We start from the raw sequence: 20,713 nt of genomic DNA, 5'->3' as shown, positions 1-20,713 counted from the left end.
TGTGTATTTTTTGCAGATACAATCAGCTTCTAGTTTTTATAAATTTGGTCTTTAAAGTCAGGACTTAGAGACAGCCTCTAACTTGAGTGTCCTGCAAAAGACACATTGTGATAAAAATAAAACTTCAAGTCCAGCTCATCTGAGCTATACACCTCTACCCTGATATAATACGGTCCAATAGAATGCGAATTCGGATATAACGCGGTAAAACAGCGCTCCAGGGGACGGGGCTGCTTTACCTTGTTATATCCGAATTCGTGTTACCGCAAGCGGTTCCTCTTTGTCCCCTCTCCCCATTACTTGCTGCGGCCTGCCCCGGGGCCTCCCCGCCCCAGCTCACCTCCGCTCCGCCTCCTCCCACGAGCGCGCCGCAGCTCTGCTTCTCCCTCCCAGGCTTGCCATGCAAACAGCTGATTGGTGCAGCAAGCCTGGGAGGAAGGAGAAGCGGAACTGAGCGGCGTGCTTATGGGAGGAGGCGGTGGAGCGGAGGTGAGCTGGGGCGGGGAGCAGTTCCTCTGCGCCCCCCCCCCTTACTTGCTGCGGCCCCCCTGCCCTAGCCGACCTCTGCCTCCGCCTCCTCCCACGAGCGCGCTGCTCAGCTCCGCTTCTCCTCCCTCCCAGGCTTGCCACGCAAAACAGCTGATTAGCGCGGCAAGCCTGGAAGGGAGTGGGGAGAAGTGGAGCTGCGGCACGCTCGTGGGAGGAGATGGAGCAGAGGTGAGCTGGGGGGGAGGGCCGCAGCAAGTAACAGGGGGCACAGAGGAACCGCTCCCCACTCCAGCTCATCTCCGCCTCCTCCCCTGAGCACGCCGCCGCCGCTCCGCTCCCCCCCGACCTTTCCAGGCTTGCTGGGCCAAACAGCTGATTGGCGTAGCAAGCCTGGGGTGGGGAGGAGGAGAAGCTGGGGCGGGGAGCGGTAAAAGCGGTTCCTCTCTCTACCCCGATGTAACGCGGTCTCACCTATAACACAGTGAGATTTTTTTGGCTCCCGAGGACCGCGTTATATCGGGGTAGAGGTGTAACTGAAGGAAAATCTTGCCCATCTTCTACATGCATGTAAGCAAAGGAGGGGTAGGGGCGAGATGTATAAAGTTCACACAGAGGAAGCATTCATCTTGTGTTGCATGGATCCCAGATCTCCATGGTGTCCTTAAACTCCAGTTAACCAGAGCTTTTGGTTCATCGGGGGTACAGTGTGCTGTATATTTAGACAATGCCTAAACACATATAAAAACATGCTATGTAGCAAAGATCTATATAGAGGTCAGGGACAGCGGACTTGCCATTGCACACAGTCAGAATGTGAGGGGGACTTTCCCACATGTGACGGGAACTCAAAAAGATTAGGCCTGAATAAAGACTGGGAGTGGTTGGGTCATTACAAAACCTAAACTTAATTTCCTCCATACTAATTTCTCCCTACTGTTACTCACACCTTCTTGTCAACTGTCTGTAATGGGCCACTCTCTTACCACTTCAAAAAAGTTATTTTTCCTCCCTTGGTATCCTGCTGTTAATTGATTTATCTCGTTAGACTGACCTCACACTTGGTAAAGCAACCCCCATCCTTTCATGTATTTATACCTGCTCCTGTATTTTTCACTTCATGCTTCTGATGAAGTGGGTTCTAGCCCATGAAAGCTTATGCCCAAATAAATTTGTTAGTCTCTAAAGTGCCACAAGGACTCCTCGTTGTTTTTTCAAAAAGCATTGAGGACATTCTAGCCTGGTGGCTGGAATAGCAACTGAGGACAGCTCCATTGTTACAGGAAATTTTTGATCCCCAGCTCCACAGAAACTCCCCAGTGTACAGGACTGCTTGTTTGGAGAAGGATTTAAGCCAAAAGAAATATAGACATTTACCTTGATTTTTATGAGCAGTTCCTGAATACCTGTGGTTTTTGCCTTTTCTACGTAAGCTATCATTTCCATCATTTCTTCTGTGGTCTCAGGAACTTTTAATGCACGCTCTTTAATTGTTTCAAATTCCTTGCATATTCTGTAAAATCATGTCAAAGTTTAAGATTTTGTTTAACTTGGTTTCTAGCTGAGCCATAATACCAGCAATATGTGTATAACAATTACCAAGCATTCCTGGAACTATTGTTCCAATTATCTCTTTAAAATCACTGGGCCAAGTCCATCTCTGGTGTAATTCCGTGATTTCAGTGTGACAGTGAATTTGGTCAATTAGCTGTAAGAGTCATATAAGTCCCTTTACTTTTACCTTTCTAGTAACTCTTAAAATATTTGTTATACAGTTGTTACAGATTTTTTTTTTCTTTTTTTAAAATAAATACATTGAAACTTAAGCATAGTATTAGGGCCATATATTATTCATTCTCTCTCTCTCTCTCTTTCTCTCTCTCTCACACACACACACGGTCTGCTTTGCGTTATAAGAATGTAACCCATTTTGTCATTCTTGTGACATGGCATCATAAATTTGGAATAGTATTTGAGAATTTTATCATGCCATCATACATTTTGATTTATTTCTTAACAGTTCTTCCCTTACATGTATAGATAATCTATAGATGTGTCTCATGTATACAGAGCTTCAAGAAATCTAGAAGTCCCTTCCTCTGGCTGACTCTGGCACTTTACACTTGGGAAGCCAAGAATGCAGTGAAGTAGATCTCTTGCCAGGCAGTTTTCCCAAAGCCTGCCAGCTCTGATAGAAAGGTTGTGCTCTTGCTGGAGTTAGGGCCTGAAGTTCAGTAAAGAGATACCAGCCAATGCAACTCCCCTGAGATACTACTGACATTCTGTTAACCAGGAGTTTTGGTTAATCAAGGGAGTAAAGTACTGTATATATTTATACAATGCCTATACAACAGAAATGCAACTATGTTAAATAATATTCCTTTCCACGAAAGTGGTGGTTTATAGCAAGAAAGTATACTCACTTTTCATTTTCCGCTCTGTGATTAGCAACTATTATCTCCATTAGTATATTTGCAAAGCTTTTTGCTTTATCAGTCAAACCCTGTTTCAAATCATCACAGTCCAAACGTACCATAGGGAAATGAGCTAGTAGTGGCAAACTCATGATTTCCTTAGCAAGGCTGAGGAACTCATCTATAAACTTCAAAATGACATGTACACACGTTAAGTTGCAGAAACATTCTTTAAAATATTTAGATCTATTAATAAGATTTATAAATTCTTAAAAAAGCTTTAAAAATAATACTTTATTCTGATTACCATATTTATTCGGAAAAAAAATCCACTTGTGGATACTCAATATGTTTTTGTGAGCTTAACGGCTGTTCGCCTATTTTTCTCTATTTTTTTAATTATTGCAAAGAAAAATCATAAATAAAATGTAGAATTAAAACTTACAGCAGTATATTCATCAAAACTGTGTTCTTCTGCTTCAAAGCTCTCTATTCGTGTGTCTGCTGTACCATCTACAAGCCAACCATACCTTTCAACTGTAATGTAATAAACACATTGAAACCACAATGCATGTACATAAAAGTAGGCTAATTATTTCACAAAATTAACTTCAAGTACTAACGTTCTCATACAAAACGCAGTCTTCGCTCGCTTACCATATCTTTCAAAATGTTCTTTTGGACCTTCCAAGTTGGCCTGGATTGCTCTCTTTAGTGTAGATGAGGCCCAAGCTAGGACATGGTCAGCAAGTTCAGTGTCAAGAGTTACAACAGTGGCCCCTCCAGATAGCCAAGAATGTACTGTTTGAACATTCTAACAGAAGCAGAAAATGACAATGATATTAAAAAAGTAAAAGAATAACAATACAAAATGTAGATACATGTTCCTAAAACATAACTTGGAAAGGTTTTTTTTAAAACTGGGCTTGCTGCTATTATTTATTTGTGTTGCAAAATCACAAGAGGCCCCAATCAAGATCAGGGCCCCATTGTGCTAGGGACCACGTGCACACATGCACACCGAGACTCCCTGCCCCAAGAGCCTACAATCTAAACAAACAATGTATTATTCCCATTTTACGGATGAGGAACAGAGGCACAAAGAGATATACGGCTACATTCCAACACCCTTACTCTGTGGTTAGCCCCACTGAAATCAATTAGGCTACTTCCAGAGTAACATATCACTCAGCATGAATAAGGTTGTTGAAATCTAGCCCTCAGGTACTTGCCCAAAGTCACCCAGGAAGTCTGTGGCAAATCTCAAGTCCCAGTCCAGTATCTTAACTATAAGGCTTTAAACCTTCACACTTTAATTTAAGGGACTGGAAGTGTTAGCTATTTAACAGATATATCCTTTATCCGAAATGTTAGTCATTTTGAATTAAGTTGATGATAATAACAAAAACAAAAGAAAAAAATCAGACTTTTAAAGTAAAAATCCCTCCTCCTCTCCACTGCTTAGTTCTACAGACAGCATAGAGTCTTTCATGACAAACATGACCAGAATTACTAATGTTAAAAAAACAAAACAAAACCCAGAATTTTCACTTATTATAATTAAAACACTTTCAGGCCATCTAAATACATGAAAAAGAACAAAATAAAAAAGGATGAGGGGAGGACACGCCCATTTCTTTTTCCTTTAAAGGTCACCTTTAAGTTAAAATTCACCTTTAGGGGCAAGCTTCAGCCTAGCTTTCATATATATTTCTGTAAATATTGCACATGCACATACATAGCCCTCACTTTACAGGTGCAAACACACATGTGCAAACTTTAAAAAAAATTCTAACATCTGTGTACAAGCAAAATACAGTCACCAACTTTTTTCTGTAACTGTTGTTCCTCAAGTTGTGTTGCACATATCCATTCAACTGTAGGTGCGTACGTGCCTTGTGCACAGTTATCAGATTTTTCCCTCAGCAGTACCTGTTCGTGTGGCGTGAGTGCCCTCTGTTGCCTCATGCCATTGCATGCAGGTATAAAGGGAGAAGCCGCTCCCAACCCCCCATAGTTCCTTCTTATAGGAAACAGAAAGGAAGGAGGGAGGGTTGTGGAATGGACATATGCAACACATATCAAAGAACAACAGTTACAGAAAAGGGTTAGTCACTGTTTCTTCTTCTTCAAATGACTGCACATGTCCATTCCACTGTAGGTGACTCACAAGCAATTCAAACCGGAGGTGGGTTTGGAATCTACTTGAACAGGGATTGTAGGACCACCTGTCCAAATCTGGCATCGTCTCTAGACTGATGAGAGAGAGGGCATAGTGCGAGGCAAACATATGGATCAATGACCAGGTGGCTGCCTTACAAACATCCAGGATGAGCCAGAAAGGCCTTGGAAGCTGCCTGTGATCTGGTCAAATGAGCCAACACTCTACTTTGGGTGAAATACCAGCCTTTCAGTAGCATAGATGAATACAGCTGGAAATCCAGGAAGAGATCCTTTGGGTGGATACTGAATGACCCTTTATTCTGTCCAAAACTACAATGAAAAGTCTTGATAAAGACTTAATTGGCTTAGTCTGATCCAGGTAAAAAGCTAAAGCTTTTCTAACATCTAGAGCAGTGCTTCTCAAAGTCGGTCTGCCGCTTGTTCAGGGAAAGTCCGGGCCGGTTTGTTTACCTGCCGCGTCCGCAGGTTCGGACGATCGCGGCTCCCACTGGCCGCAGTTCACTGTCCCAGGCCAATGGGGGCTGCGGGAAGGGTGGCCAGCACATCCCTTGGCCCGTACCGCTTCCCGCAGCCCCCATTGGCCTGGAGCGGCGAACCGTGGCCAGTGGGAGCTGCGATCAGCCGAACCTGAGGACGCGGCAGGTAAACAAACCGGCCCAGACTACCAGGGGCTTTCCCTGAACAAGCGGCAGTCTGGCTTTGAGAAGCACTGATCTAGAGTACAAAGTTTTTCTTAATTTTTACAAGAACGAGAAAGAAAATCAGTAAATAAATTGCTTGGTTAATGTGGAAACTGGAAACCACTTGAGTCAGGAACTTTGGATGAAGTTGAAAGAGAACTTTGTCTCTAAAAAAAATCCTGTAAGGAGGTTCTAATACCAAGGCTCACAGTTCCCCTACTCTCCTGGCTGAGGTAAGAGCAACCAAGAAAGCCACCTTGATAGAAAGGTGTTACAGAGAATAGATTTCCAGCTGCTCAAAGGGAAGACCCATCAACTTTGATAGAACTAAATTTAAATTTCTACGGGGGGTGTGTGGGGGGGGGAATCGGGCTGTATACCTGTGTATATAATCTGTCCAAACCCTTCAGAACCCTGATGGGCATAAGGTTTATAAAAAAAGCGAGCAGTTATCCACGGGAGGGTGGAAAGTTGAGATAGCTGCAAAGTGGACTCTGATGGAACTAACAGCTAACCCTTATTGCTTCAGAAACAATAATCCATTATCTGGTGAATAGAAGCTTGAGCCAGGGAAACACCTCTCTGTGTGGGTCAAATGGAGAATCTTGTCTATTTAGGAAGGTAAGCAGTTCTAGTTGAAGACTTTCTCTATTTAGAAGAACTTCCTGCACTCCCTTAGAGCAACCTCCTTCCAAGGGTGTAAGCCATAAAGCATCCATGCTGACAGGTGGAGGGCATGCAGGAGGGATGAAGTAGGAGGCTGTGGTCCTGGGAAATCACATCTGCATCCCACAAGAGTGACAGTGGAAATCTTAGAGCTATTAGAGTCAAAACCCAATGCTGATTGGCCCATGCTGGGGCTATTGGTATATGGCGAGAACGGACTTGTTTGACTTCAGATAAGACCTTGAACAGGAATGGCAGGAAGACATAGAGCATGCCCTTCAACCAGGGTAGGAGGAAGGCATCTGTCAATGAACCTGAGTTGTTGCCTGCTTGGGAACAAAAAAAAAAAAGATTACTTTATTGTTCGCTTTTGTTGCTAACAGGAGGAGTCCTCCACAGCTGGAAAATGGAACTGGACACTTCTGGATGAAGAGAACACCCATAGTGATTGGTGAATTACCTGGTTAAGTGATCTGTAAGAGTATTCTGAATTCCTAGAAGGTAAGCAGCTTTAAGGCTGATAAAACTGGCAATGCAAAAATTCCAAAGCAGAATTGCCTCTTGGCATAACTTTTGTGGACTGGGCTCCACCTTGTTTGGTTACATGACTGTTGTGTTGGTGAACACCAACAAATTTTGACCTTGGACATGTGGAAGGAATGCTATGCAAGCCAAATGGATGGCCCAACGCTCCCTAATATGCATAGGAATTTTAGATTTTGGAAAGACCAAAGATCTTGCATCTGAAAGGGGTCCTAAGTGAGCTCCACCAACCTAAATTTGATGCATCAGTGACTAGGGTGATTGCCTATTCTGGAGAAGCAAAGGGAACTCCCACACAACCCCCTGAAGGTTCTACCTACCAGTCCAGGGAGAACAAGACCTGAATAGTACTTGAATAACCATTTCTATATGATGGCAGGCTGATGACTACACCACAGCTAACCAACCTTGTAGCTCCTTGAAGTGCATTCTGGCATGCTGCACCACACAAATGCACACTGCCATATGCCTTAGAAGTTTGATGCAGTTTCATAATGTAGTGACAGGATGTACCTTTAGAGCTACAGCAACAACCTCCATTGTTTGGAATCTCAGCCTTAGCAGGAAAGCCCTGGCCTTTGTAGAGTCCTGGACTGCTCCAATAAATTCTATTCTCTGTACAGGAGTCAGGGTAGATTTCTGCTTAACGATTAGGAACCTGTCTGTCAAAGGTGGACTGTATAGTTGCCATACTAGCCAGTTGTCTAGGTAAGACTCCTGACTTTTGCAGGAATGCTGCTACCACAGTCATGCACTTCATTGAACACATCAGGAACTATTGACAGGCCCTAGGGCAATATTGTGAATTGTCAGTGGGATCCATTGACCACAAATCTGAGGAATTTTCAGTGGCTCTAGGGAATTGCCATGTGAAAATAAGGGTCTTAAGTCGAGAGCAGCATACCAGTCACCGGGATCTAGGGAAGGGATAACAGAAGCTAGAGTGACCATCCAGAATTTTATTTTCTTTAGGATCTTGGCTAGCAGTCTTAGATCTAAAATGGGTCTGAGACCGCTCTTTGCTTCAGAATTATGAAGAATCAGGACTAAAATCCTTGCCTCTGAGCAACATGGGAACTTCCTCTATGGCCCCCATGAGAAGGAGAGACTGGACTTCCTGAAGTAGAACATTCTCATGACAGTGGTCCCTGAAGTCAGATGGGGAAGGGGGGTGGGGGAAGGAGGAATAGAAACAAATTAAAGGGTGTATCCCAGTTCCACCGTGCTTAGGACCCAGTGATCCATGATGATGCGGGACCAAGCACTTAGGAAGAGGGACAGATGGTTGGCAAATATTGGGGTGGAAAAAGATATTCTGGGTAGTGGTTGACTGCTTTTAACAGATCAAAATGTTTGTTTAGAGGACCCAGTTTACCTAGATGAACTGGCAGTTACAGAAGAGGAAGGAGGAGGAAGATGCCTCTTGTAATTTCTGCCCCTTTTCCTGAACAGGTCCTGGGTAAGAGACATGAAAGGCGGAAACCACTGGGTCTGCTGCAGGCAGAACTGTTTTCTTTTTGTCATTAGTGTATAAATCCCCAGAGACTTAAGGGCTGCTCTTGAATCCTTAAGACTATGTAGTCTCTCATCAGTCTTTTTAGAAAAGAGCAAGAGGCCTTCAAATGGGAGGTCTTGGAGGGTTTGTTGCACCTCTGGGAGAAGACATGACAACTGCAGCCAAGACGAATGCCACATGACAATGATGGCAGAAACCATAGCTCGAGCCGCAGAGTCTGCCACATCTAGACTTGCTGCAAGCTGTTCTGGGAACTAAATTGCCCCCTCCTCCATCATAGCAGTGAACTCCTGCTTTACCTCATCCGGAAGCCTGTCCTTAAATTCCACATTATCCCACAGGCTAAATTTGTACTGACCCAACAGAGCCTGCTGGTTCATGATTCTAAACTGTAAACCTCCCGTAGAATAAAGCTTCCTTCAGAATAGGTCCAGTTTCTTTGCTTCTTTCCCTTTGGCATTGAGCCCTAGTGTCTCTGTCTCTCTTTTTCATTAGCAGCAGAGAGTTCCAGGGAACCTGGAAGAGGATGGTTACAAAAATGTTCAAACCCCTGTGAAGGGACTGTTCTTCACCCTTTTTGCAGTGGGAGGAAGGGAAGACACAGTCTGCCATAATGCCCTGACAAGATCCAGAATTGCCTCATTAACAGGGAGAGTTACCCAAGAGGGTCCCGAAGAGGCTAAAATGTCCACAAACCAGTGTGATTTTTCTTTTACCTCTTCCAGTTGGATATCCAAAGCTGCAGCCACCCTCCTCAACAAGTCAGCAAGCAGAGCTGTAAACAGGGGAGTTTGAGTGGGAGTTTGCAGGGGGAGTTTGGGGGAAGACTAAGAGAGGCAGGCAGAAGATCAGGGTACGTCTATACTTATCTCCGGGTCCGGCGGTAAGCAATTGATCTTCTGGGATCGATTTATCGTGTCTTGTCTAGACGCAATAAATCGATCCCGGATCGATCCCAGAAGTGCTCGCCGTCGACGCCGGTACTCCTGCTCCGCGAGAGGAGTACGCGGAGTCAACGGGGGAGCCTGCCTGCCACGTGTGGACCCGAGGTAAATTCAACTAAGATACTTCGACTTCAGCTACGTTATTCACGTAGCTGAAGTTGCATATCTTAGTTCGAAGTGGGGGGTTAGTGTGGACCAGCCCTCAGACAGGCTAGTGAAGGGCGTGTGCAGTGTTCTAGCAGTGTTTTGGTGCTTGTTGGGGGTTTGTTTTGCTGTGGGTGGTGGTGTTTTGGTTTGGTTTGTGTTTTCCAGATTTACAGGATTTAGGTGAGAAGTCTATGATAGATACAGAGGCAGCAGTGGTAGTGACCCAAGCAGTGGAAGACACAATGAAGATGACTGGATGTGGAAGCTGCGGCATGTACATGATCCTGGAGGGGGTACCTGATAAGAGTTTCATCTGCATGAAGTGCCGCCTGATACAGCTGATAGAAGAAAAGAACCGAGGATTGGAGATGCAGGTGGAAACTCTGGTTGAGTTTAGAAGGGGGTTCGAGCGGATGATGGCACAAAGACATGAGAAGTCTGAATGGAAAAGCTCAGACTTGCAGATGGAAGCAGGACCAAAGAACTCTGAGGGGAGACTGCTGGGTGAGGAAAGTGGACAGTAGAAGCATGTGACTAAGAGAACCAGGCAGAGGAAAAGATGGGCTAGTGAAGGAGAAATAGAGCTCAGGAACAGGTTTGCGGAGTTGGAAAATGAAGAAGGGGCACAGCAGGTGATCGCTGAAGGTGAGAGGGCAAGGAAGAGAAGAGCAGCTAGTCCTATAAGAAGAGGGGAAGAGTCAATGGAGATAACACCAAACATGAGCACCAAGAGGATACAGGATGGATTGCGGAGGACTGCAAGGGTGAATAGGAATTGAGAGGACTTGCAGCCAGAGGGAACAGGGGATAGACCGGAGAATCGCACCGTCACCAGGAGAAGGCAGGTCTACGTGATTGGAGACTCCTTACTGAGAAGAACAGACAGGCCTGTAACCAGAGCTGATCCAGAGAACAGAAGGATTTGCTGTCTGCCGGGTACTAAGATGTGGACCTGAGGCTGAAGAGGATCCTAACGGGAGCGGGAAAGAATCCACTGATTGTCCTTCATGTGGGAACGAATGATACAGCTAGATTCTCACTGGAACGTATCAAGGGAGACTATGCCAGGCTGAGGAAGACGCTTAAGGAAATCGAGGCTCAGGTGATCTTCAGTGGGATTCTGCCTATTCCTAGAGAAGGGCAACAAAGGTGTGACAAGATTATGACGATCAACAGATGGCTCGGGCAGTGGTGCTATAAGGAGGTCTTTGGGATGTATGGCCATTGGGAGGCATTCATGGACAGAGAACTGTTCTCTTGGGATGGACTTCACCTGAGTAGGGAGGGAAATAGACTTCTAGGATGGAAGCTGGCACAACTGATTAAGAGAGCTTTAAACTAGGAATTGGGGGGAGATGGTTGGGAGATGTCCAGGTAATCTCCACGCTGGATTTTAACTTTGAAAGGGAAGAAAACGAAGTAAGAAAGGATACAGCCATGGGTAGGAGAATGGACATATGGAGGAAGGATAGTGTAAATACCATTCTAATAGGTGATACTGGTGGTAGAATGTCTGGGCCTAATCGGATAAAGAATGTGAGCGAAGCCAAACAGCAAGAATTAAGATGTTTGTACACCAATGCGAGGAGCCTAGGTAACAAAATGGAGGAACTAGAGTTACTGGTGTAGGAAGTGAAACCGGATATTATAGGGATAATAGAAACATGGTGGAATAGTAGTCATGACTGGAGTACAGGTATGTGCTGTTTAGGAAAGACAGAAATAAAGGCAAAGGTGTTGGAGTAGCATTGTATAGCTCAATGATGAGGTAGACTATAAAGAAATAAGAAAGGATGGAATGGATAAGAGAGTCTGTCTGGGCAAAAATCACATTGGGGAAGAAAGCTACTAGAGCCTCTCCTGAGATAGTGCTTGGGGTGTGCTACAGACCACCGGAATCTGATTTGGATATGGATAGAGACCTTTTTAATGTTTTTAATGAAGTAAATACTAATGGGAATTGTGTGATCATGGGAGACTTTAACTTTCAGATATAGACTGGAGGACAAGTGCTAGTAATAATAATAGGGCTCAGATTTTCCTAGATGTGATAGCTGATGGATTCCTTCACCAAGTAGTTGCTGAACCACCAAGAGGGGATGCCATTTTAGATTTGGTTTTGATGAGTAGTGAGGACCTCAGAGAAGAAATGGTTATAGGGGACAACCTTGGTTTGAGCGATCATGAGCTAATTCAGTTTAAACTAAATGGAAGGATAAACAAAAATAGATCTGTGACTAGGATTTTTGATTTCAAAAGGGCTAACTTTAAAAAATTAAGGAAATTAGTTAGGGAAGTGGATTGGACTGAAGAACTTGGCGATCTAAAGGTGGAGGAGGCCTGGAATTACTTCAAGTCAAAGTTGCAGAAACTATCAGAAGCCTGCATCCCAAGAAAGGGGAAAAAATTCATAGGCAGGAGTTGTAGACCAAGCTGGATGAGCAAGCATTTCAGAGAGGTGATTAAGAAAAAGCAGAAAGTCTACAATGAGTGGAAGATGGGAGTGATCAGCAAGGAAAGCTACCTTATTGAGGTCAGAACATGTAGGGATAAAGTGAGAAAGACCAAAAGCCATGTAGAGTTGGACCTTGCAAAGGGAATTAAAACCAATAGTAAAAGTTCTATAGCCATATAAATAAGAAGAAAACAAAGAAAGAAAAAGTGGGACTGCTAAACACTGAGGATGGAGTGGAGGTTAAGGATAATCTAGGCATGGCCCAATATCTAAACAAATACTTTGCCTCAGTCTTTAATGAGGCTAATGAGGAGCTTAGGGATAATAGTAGAATAACAAATGGGAATGAGGATATGGAGGTAGATATTACCACATCTGAGGTAGAAGCCAAATTCGAACAGGGACTAAATTGGGGGGCCCAGATAATCTTCATCCAAGAATATTAAAGGAACTAGCACATGAAATTGCAAGCCTATTAGCAAGAATTTTAAATTAAATCAGTAAACTCAGGGAACTAAAGAGAATTCTTTCCTGGGTGTCTGGCTGGTGAGTCTTGCCCACATGCTCAGGGTTTAGCTGATCGCCATATTTGGGGTCGGGAAGGAATTTTCCTCCAGGGCAGATTGGTAGAGGCCCTGGGCATTTTTCACCTTCCTCTGCAGCGTGGGGCACGGGTCACTTGCTGGAAGATTCTCTGCATCCTGAAGTCTTTAAACCATGATTTGAGGACTTCAATGGCTCAGACACAGGTTTGATACAGGAGGGGGTGGGTGAGATTCTGTGGCCTGCGTTGTGCAGGAGGTCAGACTAGATAATCATAATGGTCCTTTCTTACCTTAAAGTCTATGATTCTATGATTAGAAAGGGGAGAAGCAGACTCTTGTCACCACCTCCTCAGGTGATGAAAAAGAACAGGCTAAGGGTTGTTGAGGTGGAGCCTTCTCCAATTCCTCCCTAGAAGAATACAGAGTACACAGTTCCCTGTGCATGGTACCAGTCCCGGTACTGGGCTTAGGTAGATGCTGCCCTGTTGTAAACATTCCCGATGCCCAGCCAATGTAGTAGGGTGGGAAGGGAGTAAAGATGCTATAGTCTGTAGAGGGAAGCCCCAAGGGTAGCAAAAGGCCCACTGAAATGGAGGTGGGACACAGTTATGTCCAGGGCATTGGTCCTTGGAATGCTGAGCATGGGGGCTGCTGAACATATCAGCTTAGACACATAAGAGTTGACCTCAAAGACTAATGAAGAGCCCTCCTCCTCAGGCTGAGGAGGAGCGGACTCTGTCAGTACTGGAGAGACCGGTTCCAAGTCTGCAGATGGAGGAACTGGCGAGATCATCACTAGCTTCCCTCTAGATGGAATCCTCCTGAGGTGCACTTACTGTAGCAGCCACTGGTACTGAATGGTGCGTTGGGGCTCGAGCCGGAACCATTGAAGCGTATATGGCAGATCCCAGTATTGGTGAGGAATACTGTCCTGAATAGCTGGGGAAACCGGTACTGACAGGTTCAATAATTACTGAACTGCCTCAAAAGCCTTGGTCGTAGATGGCACCAGAAAAGAGTTCTTGGCTCTGTGGTATTGAAAGGTGCATCGGCACTTCAGGGATCAGTTTCAACGGGCCCATCCTAGGCTCTGGAGTGAGTGACCCCTCTTGGTTTAAGGACTATGCCTGGGAGTGCCTCTTCTTTGAGCATTCCTCTGTGTCATTGCCTCCACTTGTTGCTTTCACCGAAGAGCTAGACAATGCCGGTACTGAGTCTTTAGAAGACTTACATTGCCTCTTCTTTGGTATCGCTGACAAAGATCTGCCTCTTGATTCAGTCAGATCAAGGGGAGCACTCCTAACAGATCTGGACATGCTTGATACCTGGTCTGCGCAGGAAGGATCGGATGGTAGGCAAACTGCAGGCTCCATGAGCAGATTGTTGAGTCTAGTTGTCTTTTCTTTAAACAGAGCTCGAACCCCCTACAAATGTCACCTTTGTCACTCACATACACCTCCCCCAGACATTCAAGGCAGCTGGGATGCAGGTCATTCAGTGGCATAGTCTTGTTACCTGAGTGACAGATCTTAAAGCCCAGAGAACAAGGCATGAGTCCAGTACCAGTACCAAAACGGAAACTGGTGATTCCGTGATACTAAATACTAACCTAAACTTACTATGTACAAAAACTCTAAACTAGCCTAAAACTAACACAACTGGTACTATATACACTAAAGAAGGTAGGACTTTCAAATGCAAGGATGGCAGTTCCAACAACCATTACTGGTGGTCTGAAGGAGGTCAGGGATGGCTCTGCCCTTTATACCTGCATGCAGGGGTGTGAGGCAGCAAAGGGCACTTATGCCACCCCAACAGGTACTGCTGAGGGAAAAATCTCCAACAACTGTGCATGAGATGTGCACAAACCTACAGTGGAATGGATGTTCAATCACTCAAAGAAGTAGTGTTGGGCTTTATGGGTCCAAACTCTATTTGTCAAGCTGCTCACAATGTTCTCACTGGGGAATAGTCTGTGAGACAGAGGGTATCCAGGCCTCCCTCTTCATAGTGTTTAGTGCATATGTTGCCATTGGCAGTAAATACTAACCATTAGATGGCACATAGGCAATCACTGGCTCCTGGTCCAAGGCACACCAAAACACACCTCAGAACTCAGCATCCTGACTGCCATAAGGAATCATGCTCTGCATTGCAGAACCCTTGCAGCAGAGACAATGCACCAGGCTACATCTCTGTTTCTAAACTCTCTTCTGGCCAGGCCAGGATATGATCCTAAATTATTAACATCTTCATATACTCTGTAACATTACACACACAAACTCCAGAGGTAAATAAAGATTAAACTGCACCTGCAGAGTCTGCCCTATTCGGGTCACTATAAACAGAATGGCTTCTTCCAGATCTTGAAAGCTTGGATAGAACTCCATTTTCTCATCATCAAAAGTCAATTCCATCTTAAACAATGGCAGCCATTTTTTGTCTTCAGGATCAAAGAGCTTCACATAAGCTTCAACGGTTCTTCTCAATAGCTCTTTCAGCTAGACAATACCACACATTGACTTTATTATACGAGAACACCGAAAACTATATATCTCTTCCACTTTTTAAATAAATCAGGATTTCCATTTTACTTCAGTATCTTGAGCCTTGCCCAGAGTCCAATTAAATCAATAGGAGTCCTTCAATTGACTTCAGTGGGCATTAGATCAGACCCTTAAAAGTAACACCTACTTCTGTCAAAGTGTTTTTATCTGCTATTGTTACAATAACACAACTAATATTACTAGTGCCCCCAAGCATTACTATAAATGACAGATAGAATATGATAATTATTTTTCTTTAATTTTTGTTTGCTTACTTTGTGCATTTGAAAGCACTTTGTATATAGTTAGTTTCAACCTTTTTCCTATAATTTTTTTTCAGGGTTTGATCCTGAACACACTTACACACGAGCAACTTTTACCCCACTGAACATTATTGATATGTCTATGTATTTACATGACTAGGTCCTTCATCGGTTTCCCTTCTTTGTATGTGTGTGTTTGTTTTAAAATACAGCAGCAGGGTAGAGGATTTTTTAAAAAAATATGGGAAATATAATTTTGCAACCATGAAAACTGGCTGGGGAATTCATCAATTTTATCTCTTTTTTTTAACTGATTAGGTTTCAAGTGATTGAGTCTCTTGAAAGAGACTATCAAACTGTTTTATGTCCAAAATTTTCATTTGCTTTGGAGAAAATAAAAACACTTAATACTATCTGACAAAAGAATACAAAAGAAAACTTTTTAAAAATCTGACAATATATTTCCTAATCTAATTGGATTCCAGACAATAGAGAGTTAACAATAAGATTTTTAATTAAAAATAACAGATGGTATATTGAACTGGCTTATTTAAAAATCACCAGATTATTACATATAAAAGTTAACTATTGTAGGTTCAAAAGATATTCACCTGGTTAGACATAAGTGTAGCCACACAGTTATAGAAAGAATCAACTTTATCTGACTTAACACCCTCTAATGCCTCCTTTCTGGTGAAGAGATTGATAACTCTTGGATACCATGTGTTCAGTAATTTCTCTTCTATTTTTGAACAGTTTAAAGAAACATCATTCTTCAGTGATTCACAATCAATTGGACCTTTCAAACTGTTTATCAGAAAAAGAAAAATGAAGGACTGATTTGAAAATTAAATTATACGATCTAACAGAACAACTGTGTAGAACTGGGATCTTAGTGTTGTACTATATCTACCAAACTATGCAGTCTATTCTTCCTTTAAAGAAAGGTAAGCCTAAGTGACCCTCTTATGGTCAGATTGAAAAGCCCCAAAAACTAAAGAAGAACTGATACTGGGAACAGGATCAGCAACAAAGATAAGGAAGATAAAACTGGATCTATCAACTACAAGACTGGAGAAAAATAACCAAATGTAAATAGTAAAGGGAACATGTAATAGTGGAAAATGAGGAAATGAGCACTGGTGAAGTTTCTCAACAGCTAGCAATCTTGCTAGAAGAGAATATATCAATTTCTTCAGGTAAAAATACAGGGAATCACTCCTACTATATGTCATGTCTTGGTCCACTGAAGTCAATGGGAATTTAGCCATTGAGTTCTACTGCTCATGCGCTGGCCCTAAGAGAATTAATGGGAGAACATACTTCCAATGTATTGATATTACTCATAATGTACAAGCAGATGAACTATTTGTTCACAGCATAGAGTAGGAAAATTATGTGAAATGTTTTACAGTGTGATGTTTCCTACTTATAGAACCTTAAAAAAACAAAATAACACATTAAGCATTTCATTATTCATATATCAAATTAAAATAAATTGCAATTGCATAAAATTTTTATTATTGACTACAAAAACACTGCTCATATAGCCAACATTTATAATCTTTTAATTCAACAAAAGATATTTTACCTGACATTTGACAAGTCCACTATAAGTAATTTGGAAAATGTTGTGTAACCAATATCCAGTAAAATTTTCAGAGTAGGATGAAGAATGTGCAAGTTTGTGAGGATCTGACTTCTTGCTTGTATAAAACTGTTATGCCATGGTCTGGAAAAATCCAGACCTCTGAAAAAGTAAAAGCAACAAGTGGAGAGAACAAACAAAACAACATATTAAAGAACTTCAGTAAAATAGCCTCTAGATCTAAAAAGTGTGATTTTTAAAATAAAATAAATAAATTATATATATACACACACACACATACACACACACACACTTATGCAGGCAAGGGTGTTATGCATATATCTTCAACATAATGTAGTGGAAGTTATGTAAATAAACTGTTCACTCATCCATGAGATAATACACTCTATTTCAGATCAACTGGTTTTACCACAGGTTCACCATCATAAACTGTGATTTCATCAGATATTATTAACTCAGAAGGGTCAGACTGGATTAGTATTTGGGTGACAGATGCAAGTGCTGGTTATTCAGCAAATGGCACTCTTGCTTCTAAATAAATATACCAACAAAATGTGACAGTGGGGACTCTGCTGCCATAATTGCCATCTTTCAGATCAAATTCAAAACCAAGTTCCAGACTACAAGTGGTCTTTAAAATTCCCACTGCACTTTTCAAAAGAGTATTTGTATGAACCCTGACGTCCTAGTCAAATTCCAAATTAGGGAGTTATATTCTACCTAAATCTCCCTACAGTTTCAACTGAGTATGATATTCTTCACTTCCTGTCCTAGGGCTGGATCCCGCACCACTGAAGTCAGCGAAAGCTTTGCCATCAATGATTGCAGGATGAGGCAGCCAAAGTGTAGTGAAGTGTTGCTCTCTCCCATTGAAAAGCTGCATTTCATTTTAGAGGTGGCTACATTTCAGTTGTGGGCAACATGTTCTTTATGATTTGCATAATCAGGGCCAGATTCTGATATCCTTATTCATATTGAATAACACCTTACTTCATTAGTCCCATTGACTTCAAATAGAACTACTCTTGAATAAGGGTGATGCTCAGTGTGAGCAAGGGTGCCAAAATGTGCCCCGTAGTAAAAAATTTTAAAAGGATTAATTATTCATTTGGATGTAAACTGCTATATAAGAACAAGGGCCTGATTACTGCTGAATTGCACAATCAACACTAGGGGCCCAGTTATCCCATTATTGTGTTTATACATCTCAGTAAGAGTAGGGTGACCGGACAGCAAGTGTGAAAAATTGGGACAGGGGGAGAGGGGTAATAGAAGCCTATATAAGAAAAAGACCCCAAAATCGGGACTGTCCCTATAAAATAAGAGTCGCTCAAATATAACTGAAAGGGTGATTAGTCACTAGGCTACTTCTTAACTTAATTTACTCACAAAGGCGATACTGGTAATGGTCCTTCCTTTTCATCTTCAAGTCCTTTGACATCAGGTTTCACAAGAACACTTCGCACTAGAATGCATTTATAAATATATAACCATTAGAAGGAAATTCAACTCTCTTTAATCTCCACAAAAGGAAACTGGCTGGTATTTTCTCTGTCTTTCCCTGGAGAGGACCAAGACTCTGGTATGATGGAGATTTAACTATCACTCAAATCTTCAGAATATTTCCCCCCACAAAGGTCCCTGATGAGGCCATTTTAAAAGTTTGTATTGTCAAGTATGTTTTGTGGAAAACTGATATTAAATAAGGAATATCCTTTCCTATCAGACTGTCCTTTAATCTTCATAAGGTTTTGGATAAACTAGTGCTTAACATGTAAAATAATTAGAACACTTAAAAAAACTTCCACTGGAGTGTATGTGACAGGACACTCTGCTGCCATAAGTGCTGTCTTGTTCATATCAAATTCTAAACCAAGTTCCAGACTATAAGTGGTCATTAAAGTTCCCTCTTTTCAAAAGAGCATTGGTAGTAGTAGGGACACTATGAACATGCCGGCAACATTTTAAATGAAAAGAATAACCCAACCTATTATTTTTAAATATTAGCCACAAAAATATCGGGTATAAAATTTTATCACAAATACTTTTGCAGTTTTCAGAAACCTTTAGTATGGAAAAAATATGGAAGCTTTAGATTAAAAAAATCTAGTTTTAAAATTCCATTTTAAAATCTTTTGAAAACAAGTTTCAGAAATATCTATGAAAAAACATTTCCAACAATATTCAGTTCCAGTTTTAAGCACCTCACTTTATAACTTGCAAAATAAAAGAAAGTAAGAAGGGCATTTGTCATCTGGTTCATCTTCACCCTACCATGATGTTGTTTATAATGTTTGCTTTAATAACAGTAGAAAGTAGAAGAACATTAATTCAAACATAATTATTATATTATTTGTAAAAAAACAACAAGGAGTCTGGTGGCACCTTAAAGACTAACAGATTTATTTGGGCATAAGCTTTCGTGGGTAAAAACCTCACTTAAGAAATCAAGTGTATATATAGTGCCCATTAAGCTAGGCACTATAAACAAACACAACAAAAAGACAGTTCCCTACAATCTATATTATGACAGAAAACAGGCAGAACAAACAAGCAGATGGGGGAGCAGCACAAAGTAACAGTGAGACAATTTTGATTACACCAGCTGCCTAGCTATTATCAATTATTTTGTAGGCAACATGACAAAGGTTAAGTTTTCAGGAGAGATTTGAAGGATAACACAGTTTCTTTGCAGATTTTTACCAGGAGCTTGCCCATGCATAAGAACTAACATGGAAAAAAAGGATGAGGGCGCTTGTGAGAAAATATGACTAATGAACAATATCCCTGAAATAGAAGAGGCAAGAAAAGAGGGCTCTCTAACATAAAAAATGATGGGTAAGGCAGAGATAAGCCACGAAGATTGTGTCTTCAGTAGGAAAATAGATATGTTCTTAACAAGTAAAATAACTGAAATTATTTAATCCAAGGTAACACCCAAGCAAAGACAAGACAGTTTATAGTCTTCACATGAGTAAGCAGCATGAGTTAAAGACTAGATGCCTCCATAACTCGGCCTGCTAACTAACTCAGGTGAAAAATACAAACTGCTTTGTCTTCACTATGATATTACTTCAAGTTAGTTAACTCGAGTTAAGGACATCCCTTTTTCCCCCCGGTGACGATTTTCTGCAGCACCATTTTGAATGGATTATAACATGTACATATTCATACATTAATATTAATATAATGTAGCTTGTAGCTCTTACCCACACATCTCTTCATGCTCATTTCAAAATCCTTTGTTACTTCATCTAAAAGCTCTTCAACCAGTAACTCTCTGTCCTTGCCTTCCATGAGGGACTGAGGCACCAGAGTGAGCATGGAGGTCAGCCATTGCTGCTGAATAGGAACTACTGGATTACTTTCCACACACTTCTTCATAAAGAGATAGTTGGTCTGAAAGGACAATAATATCATAATCATTAATCCTCTAAACCAGACTTTCATCAGTAGAGTCAGCGTATCAGTGGGATTATCTTGTCAAATTAATAACTAGTACACTGAAGGCTGTTCCAAGACAGGTAAAAAATTTTGCCTGCCCCATTATTCACAGATGGTGTATTATTCTCTTTCTTGCCTTAGTTTCTGCTAATGCTTGTGGAGCACACCTTTGTGACTTTGATAAAATATATTGTCTAAGGCTGATATTAAAGCAGCTCAATTAATCATTTACCTGGCACAGCAGACTAATGAGGTATGAGCTGGTGCTTCT

The 20,713-nt window shown here is 41.9% G+C and overlaps 1 protein-coding gene across 2 annotated transcripts in view; it reads right to left on the bottom strand.

Annotated features, from left to right (window-relative positions):
* The window catches only part of DNAH12 (dynein axonemal heavy chain 12), a 169,257-nt gene that overhangs the window by 139,362 nt on the left and 9,182 nt on the right, over window positions 1-20,713 (bottom strand). For both annotated transcript variants that reach the window (XM_054036279.1, XM_054036278.1), the window contains exons 4-12: window positions 20,208-20,397; window positions 18,388-18,463; window positions 16,981-17,139; window positions 16,001-16,196; window positions 14,893-15,081; window positions 3,558-3,714; window positions 3,346-3,437; window positions 2,910-3,088; window positions 1,864-1,999 (exon numbers count right to left, since the gene is read on the bottom strand). In XM_054036279.1, coding sequence (XP_053892254.1) covers window positions 1,864-1,999; window positions 2,910-3,088; window positions 3,346-3,437; window positions 3,558-3,714; window positions 14,893-15,081; window positions 16,001-16,196; window positions 16,981-17,139; window positions 18,388-18,463; window positions 20,208-20,397 — 1,374 coding nt within the window. The remainder of the gene's footprint in view (window positions 1-1,863; window positions 2,000-2,909; window positions 3,089-3,345; window positions 3,438-3,557; window positions 3,715-14,892; window positions 15,082-16,000; window positions 16,197-16,980; window positions 17,140-18,387; window positions 18,464-20,207; window positions 20,398-20,713) is intronic.

Source organism: Malaclemys terrapin, chromosome 7, assembly GCF_027887155.1.
Source record: "Malaclemys terrapin pileata isolate rMalTer1 chromosome 7, rMalTer1.hap1, whole genome shotgun sequence".
Taxonomy (NCBI): domain Eukaryota; kingdom Metazoa; phylum Chordata; order Testudines; family Emydidae; genus Malaclemys; species Malaclemys terrapin.
Note: the sequence above shows the minus strand (reverse complement) of the source record. Positions and strands in the feature narration are given on the sequence as shown.